This window comes from Ammospiza nelsoni, chromosome 7 (assembly GCF_027579445.1).
Source record: "Ammospiza nelsoni isolate bAmmNel1 chromosome 7, bAmmNel1.pri, whole genome shotgun sequence".
Taxonomy (NCBI): Eukaryota; Metazoa; Chordata; class Aves; order Passeriformes; family Passerellidae; genus Ammospiza; species Ammospiza nelsoni.
The window spans coordinates 33,587,893-33,607,847 of NC_080639.1; the positions used below are offsets into that span (position 1 = coordinate 33,587,893).

At 40.2% G+C, this 19,955-nt stretch overlaps 1 protein-coding gene across 3 annotated transcripts in view; it reads left to right on the forward strand.

Moving 5' to 3' along the window:
• R3HDM1 (R3H domain containing 1) overlaps positions 1 to 19,955 on the forward strand; it is an 80,416-nt gene that overhangs the window by 36,164 nt on the left and 24,297 nt on the right. For 2 of the 3 annotated variants that reach the window (XM_059475528.1, XM_059475526.1), the window contains exons 4-12: positions 6,154 to 6,268; positions 8,298 to 8,376; positions 9,878 to 9,937; positions 10,019 to 10,159; positions 12,622 to 12,730; positions 12,827 to 12,922; positions 14,209 to 14,246; positions 14,329 to 14,379; positions 14,531 to 14,742. In XM_059475528.1, the coding sequence (XP_059331511.1) occupies positions 6,154 to 6,268; positions 8,298 to 8,376; positions 9,878 to 9,937; positions 10,019 to 10,159; positions 12,622 to 12,730; positions 12,827 to 12,922; positions 14,209 to 14,246; positions 14,329 to 14,379; positions 14,531 to 14,742 (901 nt within the window). Of the gene's footprint in view, positions 1 to 363; positions 406 to 851; positions 942 to 6,153; positions 6,269 to 8,297; positions 8,377 to 9,877; positions 9,938 to 10,018; positions 10,160 to 12,621; positions 12,731 to 12,826; positions 12,923 to 14,208; positions 14,247 to 14,328; positions 14,380 to 14,530; positions 14,743 to 17,934; positions 18,193 to 19,955 lie in introns of all 3 variants that reach the window. The other variant, XM_059475527.1, reaches the window with a different exon arrangement.

The window sequence follows — 19,955 nt, forward strand, 5'->3', positions numbered from 1 at the left end:
TTCTAGGAAGGTTTCAGGAGTAGGAAGAAAATGTATAAAAACCATGTCACGTTGCCAAGGAAATTAGGAAACAAGAATTGAAAGTGTAGCTGAGAGCTGGCCGAGAGAGTGAACTGCTTGGATGCCACTGAACAAGGATAATGCTTGGTTCCTGTAAAAGTGCTCTGGTATCTATTGCTGATAAATGAAGAAGGGAAATCAAGGCCAAGCCTGCTGAAAGCAGGAGAGCCCCGAATCCGCAGCACCTGTTGGTGTCCCAGACGTGCCCGTGTCGGTGCTAACTGTCCAAGCTTTCTCCTGTACAGCTGAGCATTAACCCCTGTGCCCTGAGCTAATGTCCCTTCTCTGTTGTGCCTGTCCCAGCGGCCAGCGCAGTCCTTGGCACAGACGGCCAAACGCTCCAAGGTACGGTAGCCCGGCGTGCTGGCATGCGGAGGGAGCCCTTCGTGCTTGGTGCAGCTTCGTTACTTTGTGCAAAGTGCCTTTAGTTTTGTTTTTTGGCATTGTAGCTTTGTTTTATTCTGTTGGGTTTTTGTCTTGCCTAGTTGTTTGCTTTTGTGATTTGCCTTTATATTTTTGGTGGCTTTTTATTGTAACGGAGAGAAACACTTTCCCAGCGTTTTATTTACTTTTCTTTAGATGTGCTCTATTGTGCTGGTAGTGCCTTCAAAAGCTGCAATTGCTTGGGTATTTTCATTCTAAAGGGAATTATTTATTCTGTTGAAAACATGAAAAATGCTGTTTTCAGCCATTTTGTTTTTCATATAATGAATGAAAAAAATAACGGCTTATGGTATATTTATATTATCTTTTATAAGCCATAGATTTTAATTTTACATACTTTCCTTTAGTCAAACACAAAGTTAAAGTTAGTTCGGAGCCTTGCTGTATGTGAAGAATATCCACCACCTCCCACAGCTGAAATATCCCAGGACCTCCAGGTAAAAATCACCTTACTGAAGTTTCTGGAACTATTTCAAGTAACTTCATGTTCAAAAGAAAGTGTGTTGGGTATTCTTTAAATATGTGGATACCATCTGGTTTTATTTTTTTTTTTTATACTGATCTAATAGAGGTGATAATATCAGGTGCAGAATTTGCTGCTTTTTTTTCCTGAGCTATATTAGTTAATATCTGTGGGCAGAAAGAGGGGGGTTGTCAGTTCTTTTAACTTGTTAGTCCAACAGTGCACTTAAGGGACTCTTAAACTGCTTAAGTGCTGTCTGCAATTAGTAAGACAGAAACATTGTGATTACTGTGGAGCCTAATTTACTGTCTTTGTACATTTTGAAAATGGAAACAGTTGTGATTTCTGGTGTTGTAACTGAATTTCTGCATATTAGTCCCAGTTGCTGGTAGCTCTGTAATACCTGCCTGAGGTATATCTGAATTAATCTATTAAAATTATAGAACACACTTACAGAAGTTCCTACATGCTGAACAAAATATGTAAAATTACTTTAGAGAATTTAAACAAAATCCATATTTCCTGACTTTACCTCCATACCAGTCTGTATTTTCAGAACAAAACCCTGCTGCTGGCTTTAGTTCTGTGCATGAGTGAGGCCCATCAAAATGCTGGGTTTGTTCATGCCTATCAAAACAGAAATGGGCCTTTGCTGTTATTGAAAAGCTTCTAAACTGTGCTTTTGTGAAAAGTCTGCCTTTGGTTAAGAAGGAAGCAGTAGAAAGCAGGATGTGAGGGGGTTTTGCTGGAGAGGTGGTAATTCAGTTCTGAGGAAAGATGGACACTGAGAGCTCATGTAGGTTTTTGTCAAGCTAATTAAAATTTTTTGAGACTGAAACAGTAGGTTAGGGCTGAAACCCTCCAGGTTTGCAGGGTTTTGTTCCTCTGGAAAAATAAGAAAGTAGTATTTTTGTAGGCTTTTACTAATATAGCAGAATTTGAAGTGTTGACTAGAGGAATTCAGAAACTGGGCCTGCTACCATGATGAAAATTTAAGTCATAGTTTGGAATAGGTTGCTGAGTAAAGGATTAAAAGCCAACAGGAGAGTTATTGATGTTTACAATGATTTCCAGTCAATTTCAAATCATTTTACAATGATTGCTTTGTAATGTTTCCTATAAGATAACAAAATAGACTGAGAGATCTGGCCAGGCTGAGTTGTTCAGTCTGAAGCAGTGGAGTTTGCCAGTCACTGTAGCAAATTACAACAAACCTGATTTGGTGGACTGATTATGAGTGGTATATTTCCAACATAAGAGGCATTTCCAACCTCCAGCACCACACAGGCCCATGTGTTGAATGGTTTAAAATCAGACATTTATAAGGTGATGTTTGTGGCCAAGTCCTCTGGGAATCTGTCCCTAGCTCTGTGCTGCCAGGTGGCCCTTGAAAGGAGTCCTTGCAGCAGCAGGAGGGATGTCAAGGCTGGCTCTGCTGAATGAATTGGATTGTGTGATAATATAAGTTTGTACAAAAGGAATACCAGAAAGCAGATTGCCTTAAGAACAAAATTAGAGTTAGCTGTGAGTTTTCTTTGGAAGCAGTAATGTAGGAGAAATGGCTTATGAATCCCAATAGCTGTGCAGAGAATGATTGCTAGAACAAATTTAGTTCTTCCCTGGAGGGTGGAGAAATGTGTTGGAGAGCTAGAAGTGGGAATCTGTTACAAGTTCTGATGCTGGAGTGCAATCCTGTGGGGCACAGGTCTCCCATGACCCTCTGTAATCACAATTTCTTCACCCATTTTGCCTCCTTTCCTAAACTATCTTTGGAAAAGCCTGGGAGAGCTCATCATATGTGCCAATCAGCTGCTGCAATTGGGACTAATATGCCTCCAGCCCCATACCCTGAAGCATTAATTGTGCTTGGGATGTGTGGGAGGTGCAGTGGCTTGGAGAAGGAAGAGCCTGCCTTGCACAGGTGTCTCTGCAGCAGGAGAATCACCTCTGATGCTCCCCCTTCCTGGAAGAGTCACTGCTTTGTTGTATCTCTGATTGCAACTAACAAGTGGTTTCCAGTTTAGTTTTAAAACATAACATAGGTTAAATTCAGGATAATGTTGCTGGTGATAGTGTGAGCTTGGGGATAACTCCATGGTGTTGTCTGTGACTTCATGAGTCACCCTTTACACCAGCAGCTCCAGCAGGGTGAAGTTCCTGACACAGGTGGGTGCAGGAGGCACTTAGCAAGGCACCACTGGCTGCTCCTCCTCAGCAGGCTGTGATGGAAGAGGGTGACAGACCAAAGAAATTGTCTCAAGCAGATGAATTTCTTGAATTTCTTTTCTGATCTATGTTTCTATTTTCAATTGCAACATGAAGGAAGATACTGCTTCTTCCTGAGAAGCCTAGATAAGAGCCTTGCATATTTTTGATACTTGTTAAAAAGCACTGGCAGCCCTTTACTAAAAGGCACTGTGAAAGTATGAGCTTACAAATGTATTGTGAGAGGAAGAACATAACTGTGATATGTTTGATCTTTTATCTTTGTAGCACTAACTATATTCTCTTGCCATCATTTGTGTAAACATCAGGTTGTTCTGACTATTTTCCAACACAAAGTACAAGCATTTGCAAAGGGTGATCCAGTTCAGCCTCTCTAAGGAAGAACTGTTTTCATATGAATGACAGTTGTTATTATGAGTAACAAGTAAATAAATCTTCAAAAGGTTGAACTTTCTAAGCAAAATAAAATAGCCCAATGGAGAGGGAGTGGGAGGAGAAGGCAAGGGGATGTAATGTTAATTTCTATTGACTTATGTTGGTTTTTCTGGTAGAAAATCCAGCCTCAGCATGTAGGCCTTTGAGATATATTCTTACCTTTTCCCAAATGTGTTAAGCTGGCAGGATTTATCAGGTTTTGATGGTTTGGGACATTTTCCTGTTTGTTCAACTTTTTCTTCTTTCATCAAAATTTGGTGACAATTTCCCCTTCTGCAATGAGGGCTTGGGGTGGGTGATCAGGGTTAGGCCAAGGGGTCTGTTCAGTCCAAATGCCAGCAGGGGCCTGCTGCAAACAGGGTGGGATTAAGAGAGTTTTGTAGGGGAAGAGAAGTTAAAAGATTTTTCAGCAGCTTTCTAATCAAGTAGGTCATATTTAATTAGATGCTACAGTTTTTATAGCATGAAATCACAAGAAAGTGCCCTTTGGTACCCAGTTCTGGTGTATCACACTTTGAAGTAGAGCTGGTGTAGTAGCAGAACTGGCTGTTCAGATGGTGATTCCTTTTTTTAGCTCTTGTTGGGGAAGGAAGTATGAAAATGGTTACTTGCTGAGATCCTTTAACTAAACTCTTGCTGTGTGCATTACTTGGAAGGAGTTTAGAAGTTGCAGTCACTTTTCTAGTGAGGAAACATCAGACTGAAAATTTCCTTAATTTCCTGATAGTTTTGTAGAGTGTTATTGTAACATGGAGGATAACACATTGGTGAATCCAACTCAGGAACAGCTTCTTAATAGGACAGCAACATTTCTTTCTCAAAGGTTACACAGCTACTTGGTGAATGGTGAGTGTAGAACACTTTGTAGTGACAAATCAATTGCTCATTTGAGTTACCCACAGGTTTATGAGGCAAGGAATGCAGATACTTGTTCTGGACTCCTTAAGATTTGTAGCCAGGTGAATTCTCAAGATAGGAAAGAATCAGATGAGAGAGTTCCTTGCTGGTGACTTGCTGGTATTTATCAGATGTGGTTGTAGATCCTGTCCAAAGCTGAGAAAGCTTCATTGACACTGAGTTGTTGTTTAGTGGGTGTTCATGAATTAGGAAGTTTCATTGGAACATTTATTGTGGGGGAAAGTCCTAAAGAAAGGGAGAGCTGGTAAAGTTCTCAGTGACTCTTTCCCTCATTTGAAGAAGTTGTGGCTCTGCAGAGGGAGCTCCTGTTGGGCAGAGCCTGGTTCGTGCAGGGCTCCCCCTGTGCCGCCACAGGCAGGAGTGGCTGCGGGTGGGCACGTGAGCAGCTCCAGCCTGGTGGATCCTGGCTAAATTTAACTCTGGCTGCATTCCACGGGTGAGATCAAGGCTGGGCAATGACACAAGAGCAGAGCTTAGAGCAAGAGCCTGCATGTGGGTAAGAAGGGGCTTGAGGGAAGAGTGAGGACTTGTGTGGGAAAGGATTAAGGTGCAGGGCAGAACAGGGACAGGCAGGAGTGCGTGAGGGGCGGCTCTCTGGATTGGGAAGGATTGGATGTTGTCAGGAATGTGGAGGTGACAGCATGCACTCAGCTGGCATCTGGGGGAGCAGAACTGTCATTTGAGGGAGTTACAAGGTGACAGGGGAGTCTGGTTCTGACAGGACTTGGCCACTGCTCCGGTGGGAGTCCCTCAGGCATAGTGACTCCATTGCTCCCAAACTCCTCGGCTCTGGCTGCCTGGAGTGTGTTGGTCCTTCACTGACAACCTCCTGAAACAGGAAAGGGGCATGGAAAACAAACTGCAGTCTTGCACTGTTCAGGGTATTTAGGAAAGCATTATGCCACTAATTTCACAGGGAAACTTTTTGCTGTGTTGAGAAACAGGTTTTATAATAGTTCACCTGCTGATATAAAACCACAGATTTTGAGGTGATTGCACACAAAGCTACTCTATCAAAATACACAGGAAATTATGAAACTAAGCCTTGATGACAGGTCTGCAGACTTTGCCTTGATATATTGTACTGTAAATATTTCCCCTTTTTGTGGATCTGGAAATGCTGGTTTGATATAAAAATTTTTCTTTTGTTTTGTTTTTTCTTGGTATGTACCAAATCAAAACTTGAAACAAGCTTTTACAGTAAAGAACTGTGAAGAATGGGGAGGAAGAAAGCATTGTGGATGAGACATAACTTAAAAATATAGTGGGAGTATAAAATTTTTACATCTGAAAAACCTGATTCTTTTCTTACATGTATGGAGTAAGATACTTTGAATTCATTTTGCAATAGCATTCAGGGCCTGGAAAGTGTGTGTAAATTCTAAAATGTCTGTGATCCTTTCTATGCCTTCTCTGTACACTCTGATTTACTGATAATAATTTCATTGTATGGTAACATGGAGCACATGTGGAATCAGAAAGAATAGGTAAGCAAATTTTTTTTGTTGTTGCTTCATTATTTTTGCAGGTAATATAGTACAGAACAGTTCTCCTGCAGGTATTGTTTGAAATCATTTGTGTGGTGACTGATTTTTACTCTTTGACAGGAGAAAATTCAGATCCAGTTGTCAGAGTCTTTTGAAAAAGAAGAAAAACCTGCAAAAGATGAATCAGAAAAGGAAAAATCCAGTGATAAGCTCTCCAGAAAAATGTTATCAAGAGGTTTGCTCTCTCTCCTTGTATTATTCAATATACTGTATAGATAAGAACATATGAAAATACAGTTCTGCTTCCAGGTCTTCATTGCATAAACATGGCATTATTTTTTTAAATTTTATTTGCAAATGAAGCAAATAGATCAGACACCTTTGAGCTAGAGGAGAAGGAAAGAGCTTTAGAGACTTCATCAAACACTCCAGCAAATGTTTCCTTTCTGTCCTGACTGTGCAGAGCAGCATAAAAAACCAGCTGTGTTGTCTCAGTTGTGTCCAAGTGTTCTTTAAGCTGACTTTACAAGTCAGTGGAAGCTCCTGTCTTGTTCCTGGGCTTGTGAAATTGAAATGTCTATGTTCTCCTTTGTTTATTTTACTTCTGATAGTATCTGGAATTTTTTCAGTAAAGTTTTGGAGTAAGGGTAGAACTACATAAATAAAAAGGACAAGTATTATGTTTTCACTTAAATATTCCTGCCTTCTGGATTAAAGTTACAGTCTGTGTGCTGAAAATCTATGGGTGTTAATCTGAAAGAGCTGTGAAATCAATGACATAAACTGTCAGTTTATGTCCATGCTGCCTGATGCCTCCTACAGGTAGAAGACTTTATGCATTTAAGTTGGCAAATCATTTTTCAGCTCTTCCTTTAAATATCCAGAAAGTTTACCTAAATCTCTTAGATCAGCCAGAGTATAGGAAATACCTTTAGAGCTGGAATTCTTTTTGAGATAAGTGGCACTTGTCCATCTCATGTCCCCCAATTCCAGAAGATATTCCTCATGTGGAATTTCTGTGCTGCTTGTCCCAGCTGCCAGCCAGGTATTTGTGAAATAAAAAGCACTGGGATGGAGAACTTAACCTGCATTTATAAATCTCAGTGTTTGAAATGATGCCTTAAACACCACCCCCAAATACCCAACAGGTATTGATGGGGGATTGAGAGTTAAGTGACAAAATGCTTGTGGTAGAGGTGGCTGGTCGGAATTCAACCACTCTCTCCTCTGAAGGTTAATTACTTCCCAACATAGAATATGCCAAAATAGAAAATTACGGAATTTTAGCATCAGTTCTAGTAATTATCAGTAAATCATTGCTCACTTGCAAATTAGAAAAATTGAAGTAAATTATTACTGAATCTGAATATTTTTATCAGGAATAGCCTTTTTTGCCTTCTCTTCAGAATCAAAAGTAATTCCAAACCATAAATGCTCAGACTTGGCTGGTTTCACTTAAACTCTCTGTGCAGCTGGAAGAGCTGGGACATGGGCATAATAAATTTAAGTTGTGCCTGAGTTGAGACTAGGTTAACACATAAGTAGTTCTTGGAAGACACCTAGTTCCAGAAATACTGTTCCAACACCTGTTGGTTTTTATCCTAGTACCTGGAACTCAAAGGTGCTCATGTAAGGGAAGATTTGGGGTTAAATCATTCCTGTTAGGGACAGATTTTAGGGGATAGTATGTAACTGAATACTTTGCCTCACTGAAACTGGAAAGGAGGGGAAAGGTTGAGACTACTTTTGGAAAAAGTAGTCATCTAATCATGATGTTGTGCAAACAAAGCCCAACAGAACAAGGATTTTTAGTAGTGCAAAACACCACTTTGTGAAGGTTAAACTTACATTCTGAATTACAAAATTTCTTTGGGCAACATCCAGTGGCTGAGTAGATGGGCTGCTGCTGCTCCACAGTTGTGTACACACACTGCAGCGTGGCATAGTGGGAAAATGTGGCAGGCTGGTGGAAATTGGGTCTCTCCAGGTGATTACCTGCTTCACAACAGTCAGTTGTTATTAATAGTGGTGTTACTGAAACTTCTCCTTCTGCATTACCCTTGAATTAGGGGATAGTGGGTGGTGGTGGGTTTTCTGTTTTGTTTTATGACTTGTGGGCCTTTCTCCTGGAAACTGCAAGCATTTAATTTTGGCAACAATGTACTTAATGGTTATATAGTATTGATCCATATATAGTATGTACAGCAATAATTGGAAAACAGCTTCTTCAGAGTGTAATTTTGCTCTCTTCCCCCTTCCCTTAGATTCCAGCCAGGAGTATACAGATTCCACTGGTATAGATCTTCATGAATTTTTAGTAAATACATTAAAAAACAATCCCAGGTAAGAATCAATAATGTCAACTTTCTTTATGTTTTTCTTTCTTCATTTTGCCTGAGGCATCACACTACCTGGTTTTTTTTGTTTGTGGTTTTATTTTTTTCCCTTCTTAAATGTCTAACTCTCCATGTCAGTTATTCAGGGTGAGATTCTGTTGCAGACTGTCTAAAACACCACTGCAATTGGTTTTCTTTTTGAGCAGAGGTTCAGGACACTGAAGTGGTTTAAATACTTTTAATGCTTAATATGCAAATGATGTGTTCAGTCTATGTGCAGTTCTCTCCCTGAATGGGCTTCAATACATTGTCTCTAAACTTTGCACTGTCTTGTCACCTGCTTGTTAGAGACCAAACTGCCTTCTGACCCTAATCTGTCTTGCACTGAATTTATAGATAAAGGCATTTTTTAAAGCTGTACCATATAACTGTAGTTACAGATTTTCATTTTGCACATGAGAAACCAAATCTGACCTAATCCAAGTCCATCATTTGTCAGCAACAGTGCTGACCTGGTTCTGTTGCTCTGAGGTTTGCAGTCTGTCCCTGTCTTGTTTGTTCTTTCCCTCACTGGGGTTTTGTGCTGGCTTTGTGGCATAGTGCAAGGCAAGGAATTAACCTGGTGCAATTGTGCTCTGCCACAAGAGCTGCTTCATTGCTATTTGTTATTCATTCAAATTATAGATAGGACATCCAATGTAGTAATTTATTTGAATTCCATTTTATTCAGAATAAATGTGACATGAGCCATCATATGGCCAAAGCCATAGTCCTGTAGAGTAAAATCAGAAAGCACAGACCTCTGTGAGACTTAGTAGGTGGTTCCTGTTTGAAGCCATGAAGCATCCCAGTGGAAACAAGGAACTGTAAGTGCAGAGCTCCATGTGTTTCCATGCACAGTGACTGGGAAGCTTGGTTACTTGATGTGCAGATTATGAACTGTGCATCACTGGATTTCATTGCATCTTAAAAGTATATTCAAACCAGTGCAAGCAGTTTCAGGAAGAGTGTTCCTTCCTACCACCTTGAGTTTTAGCTTTTTCTAATATGTCAGCACATTGCCACATGTGCCAGCTTTAAGCCCTCGGTTGTTGGTGAAGTGCCCCCACCACTTTCTCAGTGATCCCCTGATGTGCTTCACAATCCAAGGGACAGCTGAGGCCTCTGCACACTCCCTGCCCACACCAACCAACAGGGAACAACCTCAGCCCTGCTTTTCCTGCTGGAGCCTGTCCTCTCCATGACTGTGCTTCCTGCTGAGCCTCCTGGGCAGAGACTTCTTGGAGGATCTGTGTACTCTGATATCTGAGAGCAAAACAGCATGGTTCAATGCAAAATAGCAAAAAAAGAATACCTTGTCCTAAAAATTCTGCATTTGACACCTGCTGGTCCTATTTGCAGTCTGCCATCATCCCTTGATCACAGCCCTGATCTGTGTATTCTTAAGATGAATACAACTGCAGTTATTGGAGTGTCTCATATGTGAGTTGCTGTGTTTTTATTTTCAGGGACAGAATGATGCTGCTGAAATTAGAACAGGAAATTTTAGATTTCATTGGTAATAATGAGTAAGTACTGTACTCTCATAGGAAAAAAGAATTCAAGAGTGTTCCTGTTTATTTAATAAAGCTACTATTCCTTTCTTCCAGAGTACCAAGAAAAAAGTTTCCCCCAATGACATCTTACCATAGAATGCTGTTGCACAGGGTAGCTGCTTACTTTGGATTAGAGCACAACGTGGACCAGAGTGGGAAGTCAGTCATAGTAAATAAAACTAGCAATACAAGAATGTAAGTGTCAAAGCCTTGAAAAACCCTTTTGATGCTCTAACACTGGCATGTGTGAGGCAGTGATGCTGTAGCAGGTGAGGTCTGTCTCCTCTCTGGGAGCAGGCATCAAGGAGAGGTAGTTGAGAGCTCTTTCCTGTTCATGTTCTTGCTGTGTAATAATGTGATCTGTTAGAATTCTTTTGGAGAAAGAAGGATGTTATCTCTGGGTTAAGTTGTTGCTTTTCTGGCAGAGATGCATTGCTAATTTTGTGTCTGTGAAATGCGAATTTATAGCAACTGTTTATTTGTTTAAAGATTTACACCAGTAAAGTGTACAAAGTGCATTCTTTGTTTCTTTTGGATAGCAGAGCCAGCTCTTATCTTAGAACAGGGTCATTTCTGATTTGGTGAAGGGAGGGGACTTGCACAACTGTGGCTTTTGTATTGTAAAATTCTACTGGGAAAATTCAGCTGTTGAAGTTCTTCTGTTGGAATAATGTTGCTTACAGGTCTCTCATGGCTTTACAAATAAACATATCAGGAAAGACAGACATCAGTGAAAATGTCAACTAGGTTAACAAGCCATGGTGTGCTGCTTTACTGGGAGGGCTGGGGAGCTCTTGGAGAAACCTCCAGGAAAATCCATATTGCAGAGAAGATAGCACTGGGGCCACAGCAGCTCTGAAACCTGTGTGGAATTGAGGTTTTCATTCAAGGGACCCAGCTGTTCTCTCCATTCTCTGCACTTGCTCTGTCTCCTCATTCTCTTTCAAAAAGACAAAGGTCTAATGTGTTGACATATTTATGCCACCTAGTTTCTAGTTTTAACTTAAAGCATTTGCCTGACACCGTTTTTTGTTGGTCTTGAACACGAAAACAGGAGTTGACAGTGCCTGCATATCCTAATCTCAGTCTCTAGGTACACTCTTTATAGCTTTGGGAGAAAAAAATCTAATTATCCACCCTATTGTAGAGTCAGTAGGACTGAAATGATATGCCACACTGAAATTTCACATAAGTAAACAGTGCGTCCACAGAAATTTTAGAAATATATAGAGAGCCTAAATGTATGTTGAAAACTTGTATTATTTATGTATGTGTTTTTGCTTTGGCTGTACAATCTATATCTCAATTAACCTAGAAAGCCAAACATTTCAAATCTGTTGCTTTTGTATCTACCAGTATCTCTATACTGAAGCTTCAGTCTACCACTTCAACTGTGGAATAAGAACTAATAAAAGATTATTTCATGTATGCTTTTAAAAAAAATTTTAGACCATATTTAAATAGCTTGTGGCCTCTGGAAGCCCCTGTAGGTGTAGTTACTAATTAGCAGGCATTTCATCTAACCTGTAGACATAAAGATTCTTGATGTTTTCAATATTCTTATTTTAAATCACTTTGGATACAAAATAAGAATTTAGAAAGAAAACCTTGGAGATCTGCTCCATGTGGAATAAAGCCAAACTTACCTTTTCCTCATAGGCAGGTTCGCGGCTCCCTCGCCGAGCAGGGATCTTACTGACATCAACCACCCAGTGCACACTGGCACGTCAGTGGAGTGGGAGTTGGTGATTGCAGGGCAGTAAATTCAGAGACCTTTAAAAGAAAGAGGTAAGACAGTCTAAAGGTTCTCTGAAATGCCTGCTAATTATGTTTGGGCAGCCAGTACCCAATAGGCAGGGCTGGCTGTTTCGTAGAAAAAGCTTCCCTCACTCCCTCCAGAAGTCCTAGGTAATGATAAATCACAGAAATAGAGAAGAGCATACGTTTATTCTGTCCTCTATTAGACAAATATTTCCTGGTTGTCTGAGCTCTTCTCTTACAATAGCAGTTGTTTTATTATTCAGGTACTTGGTATCTCTCTTTAATAACAAGGATTTGCAAAATACCACTTTTTCTTTCACAAAGCAGATAAAATGCCACAGCATTATTTATAATCTGTTGCTTCACTCTCGCCCTATGACTGTGTGAAGCTCTTGCTTGCCTGCATTATACTGTTCTTCTCTTACTCATTTCTGCTTAATTTTGTTTTAGAAGTTTCTAAGTTTCAGTGCTTTCTCCTCTACCTTCTTTCTTCTGTTTTCCCTTGAAATGAACTCTGAGGTATTGCGGCTCTAGTGGCAAACACCTGTCTTCACTTCCATGCATGCCCAAAATCCATTGCATGGCACCAGTTGGGATTCAAAAGCACTTCTGATTCCCCAAGGGCATGTGGTTTGCTTCCCACCTTAACTGGGAGTTGCAGCAAAAGCTTTGAAAGGAGGAAGAGGTTTTTTAAAGCAGGTTTGTTATTCCTCAGGACAGGACCTGTCAGGGGTGCACCATATATTTTCCATTGCCCAGACAGCCAAAGTCTATTTATTTCAGTTAGAATATGAAGTATATTTTAAATTACACCTGAATATATTTCAGTTTCTTCCACTGTGTGTACAGTATGTTTACAAAACGATAAATATTTTGTTTGTAACAACTTTTCTCAGACCTGACCAAAAGTTTTGTGAGCATATAAAGGATGAGAAGAGCGATGACTTCCAGAAGCGGTACATCCTTAAGAGAGATAACTCTAGTTTAGACAAAGATGACAACCAGGTAAAGCACACATGGCTTATTCCTTCCACTTGCTGTGTTTGACTGTGCATTCTCACTGTTTTGCTTTGCAAAATAACACTGTACCACTTAATTTAGATGAGAATACGATTAAAAGATGACAGAAGAAGTAAATCTATAGAAGAACGTGAAGAAGAATATCAGAGAGCTAGAGAAAGGATATTTGCACAAGATGTACGTATCAAAACCAGTCTGGCACTGTTTTCTATGAACCCTTCACACACATACATGCACAGGTGGCTTTCCAGGAAACTGGTTCTGAATGACACTGAGCACATAAGAGTGAGGCCTGAGTGAGTTTTAAATGATATTGCAGTTACTGAGAAATCTGTTTTCTCTAATTGCTCCTGTATGAAACTCAAACAACCCAAGAATTATTGAGTGTTCTCTAGTGTTACCTAGTGCAATGCATATCCCCATTTTCATTGTTTTGTCCCTCACTGCAATTTAAGTCACAGATTTTTGGTACTGCAATCATATCAGTTGCTCAGAGCAATAATTAAAAGAAAAAACCAAGCAAATTAAAAACAAAAAATCTCTTTTCTCACTTGTATCTATAGCAGCCACATTATGAATGGTCACAGTAAAATGATTTGAGCTCCCATATGTGAAATTCTTGTCAGGAATCTGATCTCCTGACTGGAGATACCCTACAGGACAACATTGCAGGCTACAATTCAATTGCAAGTAATGATTATATTGAGTGAAACAGAACAAATACGTCTTTAAAAATACATTTTACTTTTAATAATCCACTTCTGACATTTATAACTCTTGCACGTCCAAAACCAGATTCCAAAGAGAGGATGAGCTCTTGAGAGGCTAATTTATATTTTTTTGTTCACCTTAGTTGCAAACAAGAATAATGGACTTTTGGATATAAAATTACAATTTCCTTTTGCATTTTAATTTACTATGTATTAAACCCTTAGAAGCTTTGTGCCAGATGTTGGGAGTCACAGTCAAGGACAACATCATTTGAGTCAGGAGCAGCCTTTTTGGTTGTGTTCCATGTGCTCTGTAGCTCACCCAGACTGGTACCCAGGGCACTGAGCAGTTACTGCAGCAGCAGTGGCCTCTCCCCCTCCACCCTTCCCAGCAGAAGATGAGGCAGCTCAGGTGCTGTGACAGCCCTGGGAATCACACACCAGCTGCAAGTGACAGAAGGCACCAAAAACCCAAGGGAAGAACTGTAACTTCAGAAAAAGTCTGATAGAAACCAACTCAGCATTGTAACTATCCTCATGCTGACTTTGATCTCCTGCACATGGGCCTTTTTATGTTGTCTTGTTTCCTCATGGAAATTGTTCACCAACAGGTAAAGTTTTTCAGGCAGCTTAATATAAAGAGGGTGCTGTAGAAGTCTGAGTGCAATGCAGAAAACTCCAGATTGCTGTGTGTGCTGTAGTAGGGGTTCTAAATGCCATTCATATTAATTTCTGCACTTCTTTGCCCCTCAGTCCCTGTGTTCCCAAGAGAATTATTTCACTGATAAAAGGTAAGAAAATTTGCTGTTTAATTCTGTTTTGTCTTCCTATTTTCTTAATAAATATTAAGCTATCTTATTAAAATGTCAACAGAATCCAGGAGGAAGAAACTAATAGTACACAACAAAGACGACAGATACTTAGGTATTTGATGCTTTCTTTTAAAAAACAAAACCCAAAGTATTCTGCATGCATTTACCTTTTCTTTCTTGTTTTTTGGGGGTTTTGTTTTGGTTGTTTTTCCCCTTCTTTTGCAAGCACTGCTCGTGCTAACAGTTGAGTTTGTAACTTGCAGAATCAATAAGGAGGCATCGGGGAGATCAGCCAACAGCCACCAGAGCAGCACAGAGACGGAGCCGCGGCCCTGGAGCAGCACGGACTCGGACAGCTCCCTGCGCAACCTGAAACCCGCCGTCACCAAGGCCAGCAGCTTCAGCGGCATCTCCGTGCTCAGCCGCGGGGACAGCTCTGGCAGCAGCAAGAGCACGGGCCGGCTGTCCAAAGCAGGTACAGCAGCCTCGGGGCATGAGCTGGGGCTGAGCTGGGTGGGCTGTCCAAAGCAGGTACAGCAGCCTCGGGGCATGAGCTGGGACTGAGCTGGGTGGGCTGTCCAAAGCAGGTACAGCAGGCTCTGAGGCTGAGCAGGGTGGGCTGTCCAAAGCAGGTACAGCAGGCTCTGAGGCTGAGCAGGGTGGGCTGTCCAAAGCAGGTACAGCAGCCTCGGGGCATGAGCTGGGACTGAGCTGGGTGGACTGTCCAAAGCAGGTACAGCAGCCTCGGGGCATGAGCTGGGACTGAGCAGGGTGGGCTGTCCAAAGCAGGTACAGCAGGCTCTGGGACTGAGCCGGGTAGGCATACCTGATGTTCCCCTCCCTGCATCCATTCCCTCGGGATACACCTACAGACCCAGCCCTAGAGCCCTAATGTGACAAATGCAGCGAATGCTTCCGGCTTTGGAAGGAGAATTTCCAAGTGTGCCAATGCCTTTCATCTCATGCAAAGGGTTTGAAAACTTTTTTTACCAGAAATATTTTAGTATAAAATATTTGGTGTTCAGGTCTCGATTTCCAATGGGGCAAAACTATGACCATGTTTGCAGGGGTCTTAGGGTGAAGGAAGAGATGAGGATCTGACTCCATGTTTCAGAAGGCTGATTTATTATTTTATGATATATATTATATTAAAAGTATACTAAAAGAACAGAAGAAAGGATTTAATCAGAAGGCCAGCTAAGAATAGAAAAAGAAGGAATGATAACAAAGGCTCGTGTCTCAGACTCTCTGCCCAAGCCAGCTGACTGTGATTGGCCATTAATTAGAAACAACCACATGAGACCAATCACAGATGCACCTGTTGCATTCCACAGCAGCAGATAACCATTCTTTATATTTTGTTCCTGAGGCCTCTAAGCTTTTCAGGAGAAAAAATCCTAAGGACAGGATTTTTCAGAAAATATCATGGCTACACAAAACTCCATTGCAACATCTTAGGAAATTCTGCACTGCTATCAAATCAGATAAAACGGCATTAAAGCATATGAATTGGTAGTTATTTTTATTGTGTTCTCTTTCTTTTGTTAAATCAAAATGAATATGGCTCAAATGCTTACTTAATTTTTAGATTGCTGAGAAGCGAGGTCAGTGGAATGAAGTTTACTGTTTAATTTTCAAATTCAAAAATACTTACAAGAGTCAGGGTTTCAGAGGGGGTTAATATGTAATTAATGTGAAAAAAAAATCTCAGAAAATATGGGAATTAATCTTCTGTGGGTCAAAAATTAAATTTAGTAAATATTTGTATTTCAAATGCCAACATAATTTGTTACAGTTGCTAATCTCTGGGGAATTTTCAGGCTTGTAATACATGGGTGTGTTATTGGTGGCTGCTTCAGAATTTGGAACAGAACTATAAAAAAACAGAATATAATTGCTTACCTTATTAGTATTGGCTTTGATCTTATTTATAAAACTGATTTTTAAAGAGGATCTATTTAAATTTTTTGCTTTTCCTTAAACCACTACTACCTTTTAGGCATATGGCCACATTGCTATATATTAATGCAGTAAAACAGTAACAAATTCTGTTTGTCCATTGTATACTTGTATAAAAAATGACCCAAACCAGTTCAAGGTATTTCTGCTGTAAAATTGTGCCATCATTTGGAGTTATTCCATTTAGCAGTGTAGTGATGTTATTTGGCACAGCTTGAAGAAAAATGCAGCCTGACAATGAAATACATTCTTAGAAATCTTTGTTGGCTAAATTTCAAGAACATAAATGGATTCTTAAATTTTTTGCTGGAGTTTTTATTTTGGCATTCTGAGAATTTGGACATTCCAGGCTGGGAATGCCCACCTTGATGCTTGTTGCTTCATGCAGTTCCAGGTTGTGGTGATGGGTACATGCTGAGCTTGGGTTTGTTCGCATTGTTCAGGGATGGAATTGGCTCTGGTTATAATGGCTTCAGCCTCACTTCTCTGCATAATCTAGAAGTGAACACACTTGGAAAGGAATCCAAGTAACTCTGCTCAGGCAATGATGGTTTTACAGAGCTGGGATGTGCTGTCTCACCCAGTTTATAATTAATCACTTTGATTTCACTTAATTCAGCAATAAAAAAGGCCAATGCTTCAAGCTATGCTCTCTTTGTAAACACAAGTTGAAGGATTACAATTAGCAACTTTTATAAGGGATTGCAGAGTAACTTCAAGCCATACATAAATTCCATCTGAGAGCTTTTTGAGTCTTTCTTCTAGATTGTATAGAGGCTGCTAATGGGGAGTTTGTAAATTTAAACAGCTGTATTCTGTTTCCAAGTACTGCAAGTATCACACACTTCTTACAAAGTCTTTGCTAAAGGGTGTACCTAAAGCTGCAGGTGTCAGGTGATCTGGGAACAGCAGTTCCACAGACCTCTCCATACTGGACTTTTGGAATATTGATTTTAGCTGCATGTCTTGGCTTTTAGGAAGCTCAGGGTCTGGTTCTCCACTGCCTTGCAATGTTAATAGTAATTCATATCTGTAAAATGAGTACTGATATTTCAATTGGCTGTTATATTCTCCTTTGAAATTTGAGTTGTTGCATAAAGCCAGGCTAAAGCTACCATCTTAGCCTCATTTAATTTTTTCTAGCTATATTCTTGATTTCAGCCTGCAAATTGTCAGAGGAGGAAACAGTGTTGAGGGTTTTAGTATAGTGCAAATTGTCCAGCAGGTGAGTCAGAGAAGATCTGACCCCCAGCAGTGGAAATAAACTGGTCCTTGCTTGTGTGCAGAGCACAAGGCTTTAGCCAGCAAATCCACAGGGTCAGCGGGGCCCTGCAGCTGCATTCCCTGCACAGCTGCAGGAGCTGGGGCTGGGATTCACTGCCTCACTACATCCACTCCACCATTTTGCACTAATGACCAACCACTTCCATGAATTCTGGAGGTACAAATATGCATTTTCTGGCCAGAAAATCAAGCTAGATATGAAAGCCTTTGCAGTGCAAAGCAGTGCTGAATTGACCCTTGGTTCACAGAAGGGACCTTGTAATGGTATTCCAGGGGAGATGGAGGGGGAATCCATTGACCAGGCTGCTGTGAATAATGTGCTTAATGCTGAGCTTTCAGGTTGAGCACTTACAAGTGTATATTTAAAGTGAGCTTGATGTTACTGTCTCCAGGTAAAACCAATTTCTCATTACTCCTCTCCTAGGTTCAGAGTCTTCTAGTAGTGTAGGGTCCTCCACGGGTTCTCTCTCTCACAGCCAGCAGCCTCTTCCAGCGGCAGCTCTAAGCCAGCCCTCCCCTGGCACGCCTGCCGTGTATCCACCTGGCAGCTCTAGTAACTCTCTTTCCTTTGATGGTGGCATGAGCGGGCAAGTGGCACCTGCTGCTGGCAGTAGCTTCTTTCTGCTTCCCTTGGAAGCAGCGGGCATCCCGCCTGGCAGTGTGCTGGTCAACCCTCAGACAGGTTGGTACATGCTTGGGGGAGTCTCTGTTACACTGGGGAACGTGGAAAAATGCATGAGTGTTTGCATAAGGCTTCATGTCAGTATTGTCCTTTGTCCTTTATTTTTCTCTATATTTTTTTAATGTGGTTGTGTTCATTCAATGCACTTTATTTAACAAGGAAACATGACTGGAGGATCAAAGGAATGAGTAAACTCACGTGATTTTCTCTAGAAGAGTTTTAACTTACATATATGAGTGACTTGCACAAAATACAAAAATCATATGAGTTACTATCCAGAACACAGAATAACTTAATCGTTTCAGCTTTTTTCAGGAGAGGAAAACCTCCTTTCCAGTGTTTCTATAACACAGTTTCAGTGAGGGGAGACAGCCTGAGAAAGGATTTATATTGACTTGAAAAAACTTATCATCCTTATTTTTTTTTTTGATGCAATGTACTAACCTCACTATGCTCAAGGCTAAGTTAATACAAGTGAAAGAAAGAAGCACATGATGAAATACTATTTCTAAATTTTTCCTTGTCAGTTTAAAACAGGATTAAATCAGTGTTGGTGTAATTGGCCAATACTGCTTTTTTAGGAAGTAGTAGGAAATTCTTACTTCATAATGTAGATGGAAGGAGATTTGTAATAACTTGTCTAGATTAAATAATGAGTGAGCACTCTCAGGGCAAACTTTCACTTAAAAATTAGGAAATACTGAAAAATTTAATTTACCTTTTATGTAAAAGATCATAATTTTAGGAAATTTTATTTTGTAACTTTGGTATAATTTATTTTTTTTCATTGTAGAAAATAAAATACTTCAGGATATACTTACCATCATTCTGTAGATGAACTTGATTATGTTTGAATATAATTGCACACGATGTTTGAAGCAAAATGTTTCTCACTGGGGTTGTTAAATGTAGTAAATAATTTCTTTCACTAGATGTATAACATTGAATAGATAAATAAATTCCTCTTTTTCCTTAATATGAATCAATTGCTAAAAATTTGGTTACAAATGAGTTGCTGTAGGACTTAATTTTTATAGATAGCCATTGGATTTGGAGGAGAATGTATTTGTCATCTTAGAGCTAAGTTCATTAGTAGTCTTTGATAATTATGTTAATGTCTAATGAGCTTCTAGCAGAAGACAAAGAACACTTGGAGAACAAGGAACATTTAGGGGCAGATAAACTTTGATTTCCAATGTACTCGAATCATCATATACTGTTATTGTTCCTCTGGCTTTACTGTTCCAATGCCAGCCAAAGCAGAGATTGGTTCCTCAGGGTTTCTGACAGAGGAATCTGTGCCTTGGTAATTAGGAAAAGACAGTTCCTAGCCAGCCACTACAAGAAATAAGTGAAGCTCTGGTGATTAGCAGGAAAGAGTAGAAGGAAATAAGAAAATTGGAGTCCCTCTTGATGTGAACATTCCCAGTTCTGGAGTGTTGAAGGGAAATCTCCTAAGCTCAGTTTAGTATCACCTGATGAGTTGTAGTCCAGCTGCTGTAGCTTATTTTAGCAAGTCTGTTCATGCTCCCTCTGCCATGAATTCCTCAGTCCTTTCTTCAGTAACTGTTCCACTCTTTATGTTGGGCAGTTGCATTTAATATGATGGCACCAAGAAGTCTGGAGGAGCATTAGTCTGCTTTGACAGGGTGCAAAGGCTTTAGGCTCAGTTAAAACCTTTTAAGAAAGGATAACACCATCTTTAAATGAGGAGAGAAAAATTTACATCAGTGTTGTGCCCTTTAAGCATCAGAATAAGGCAA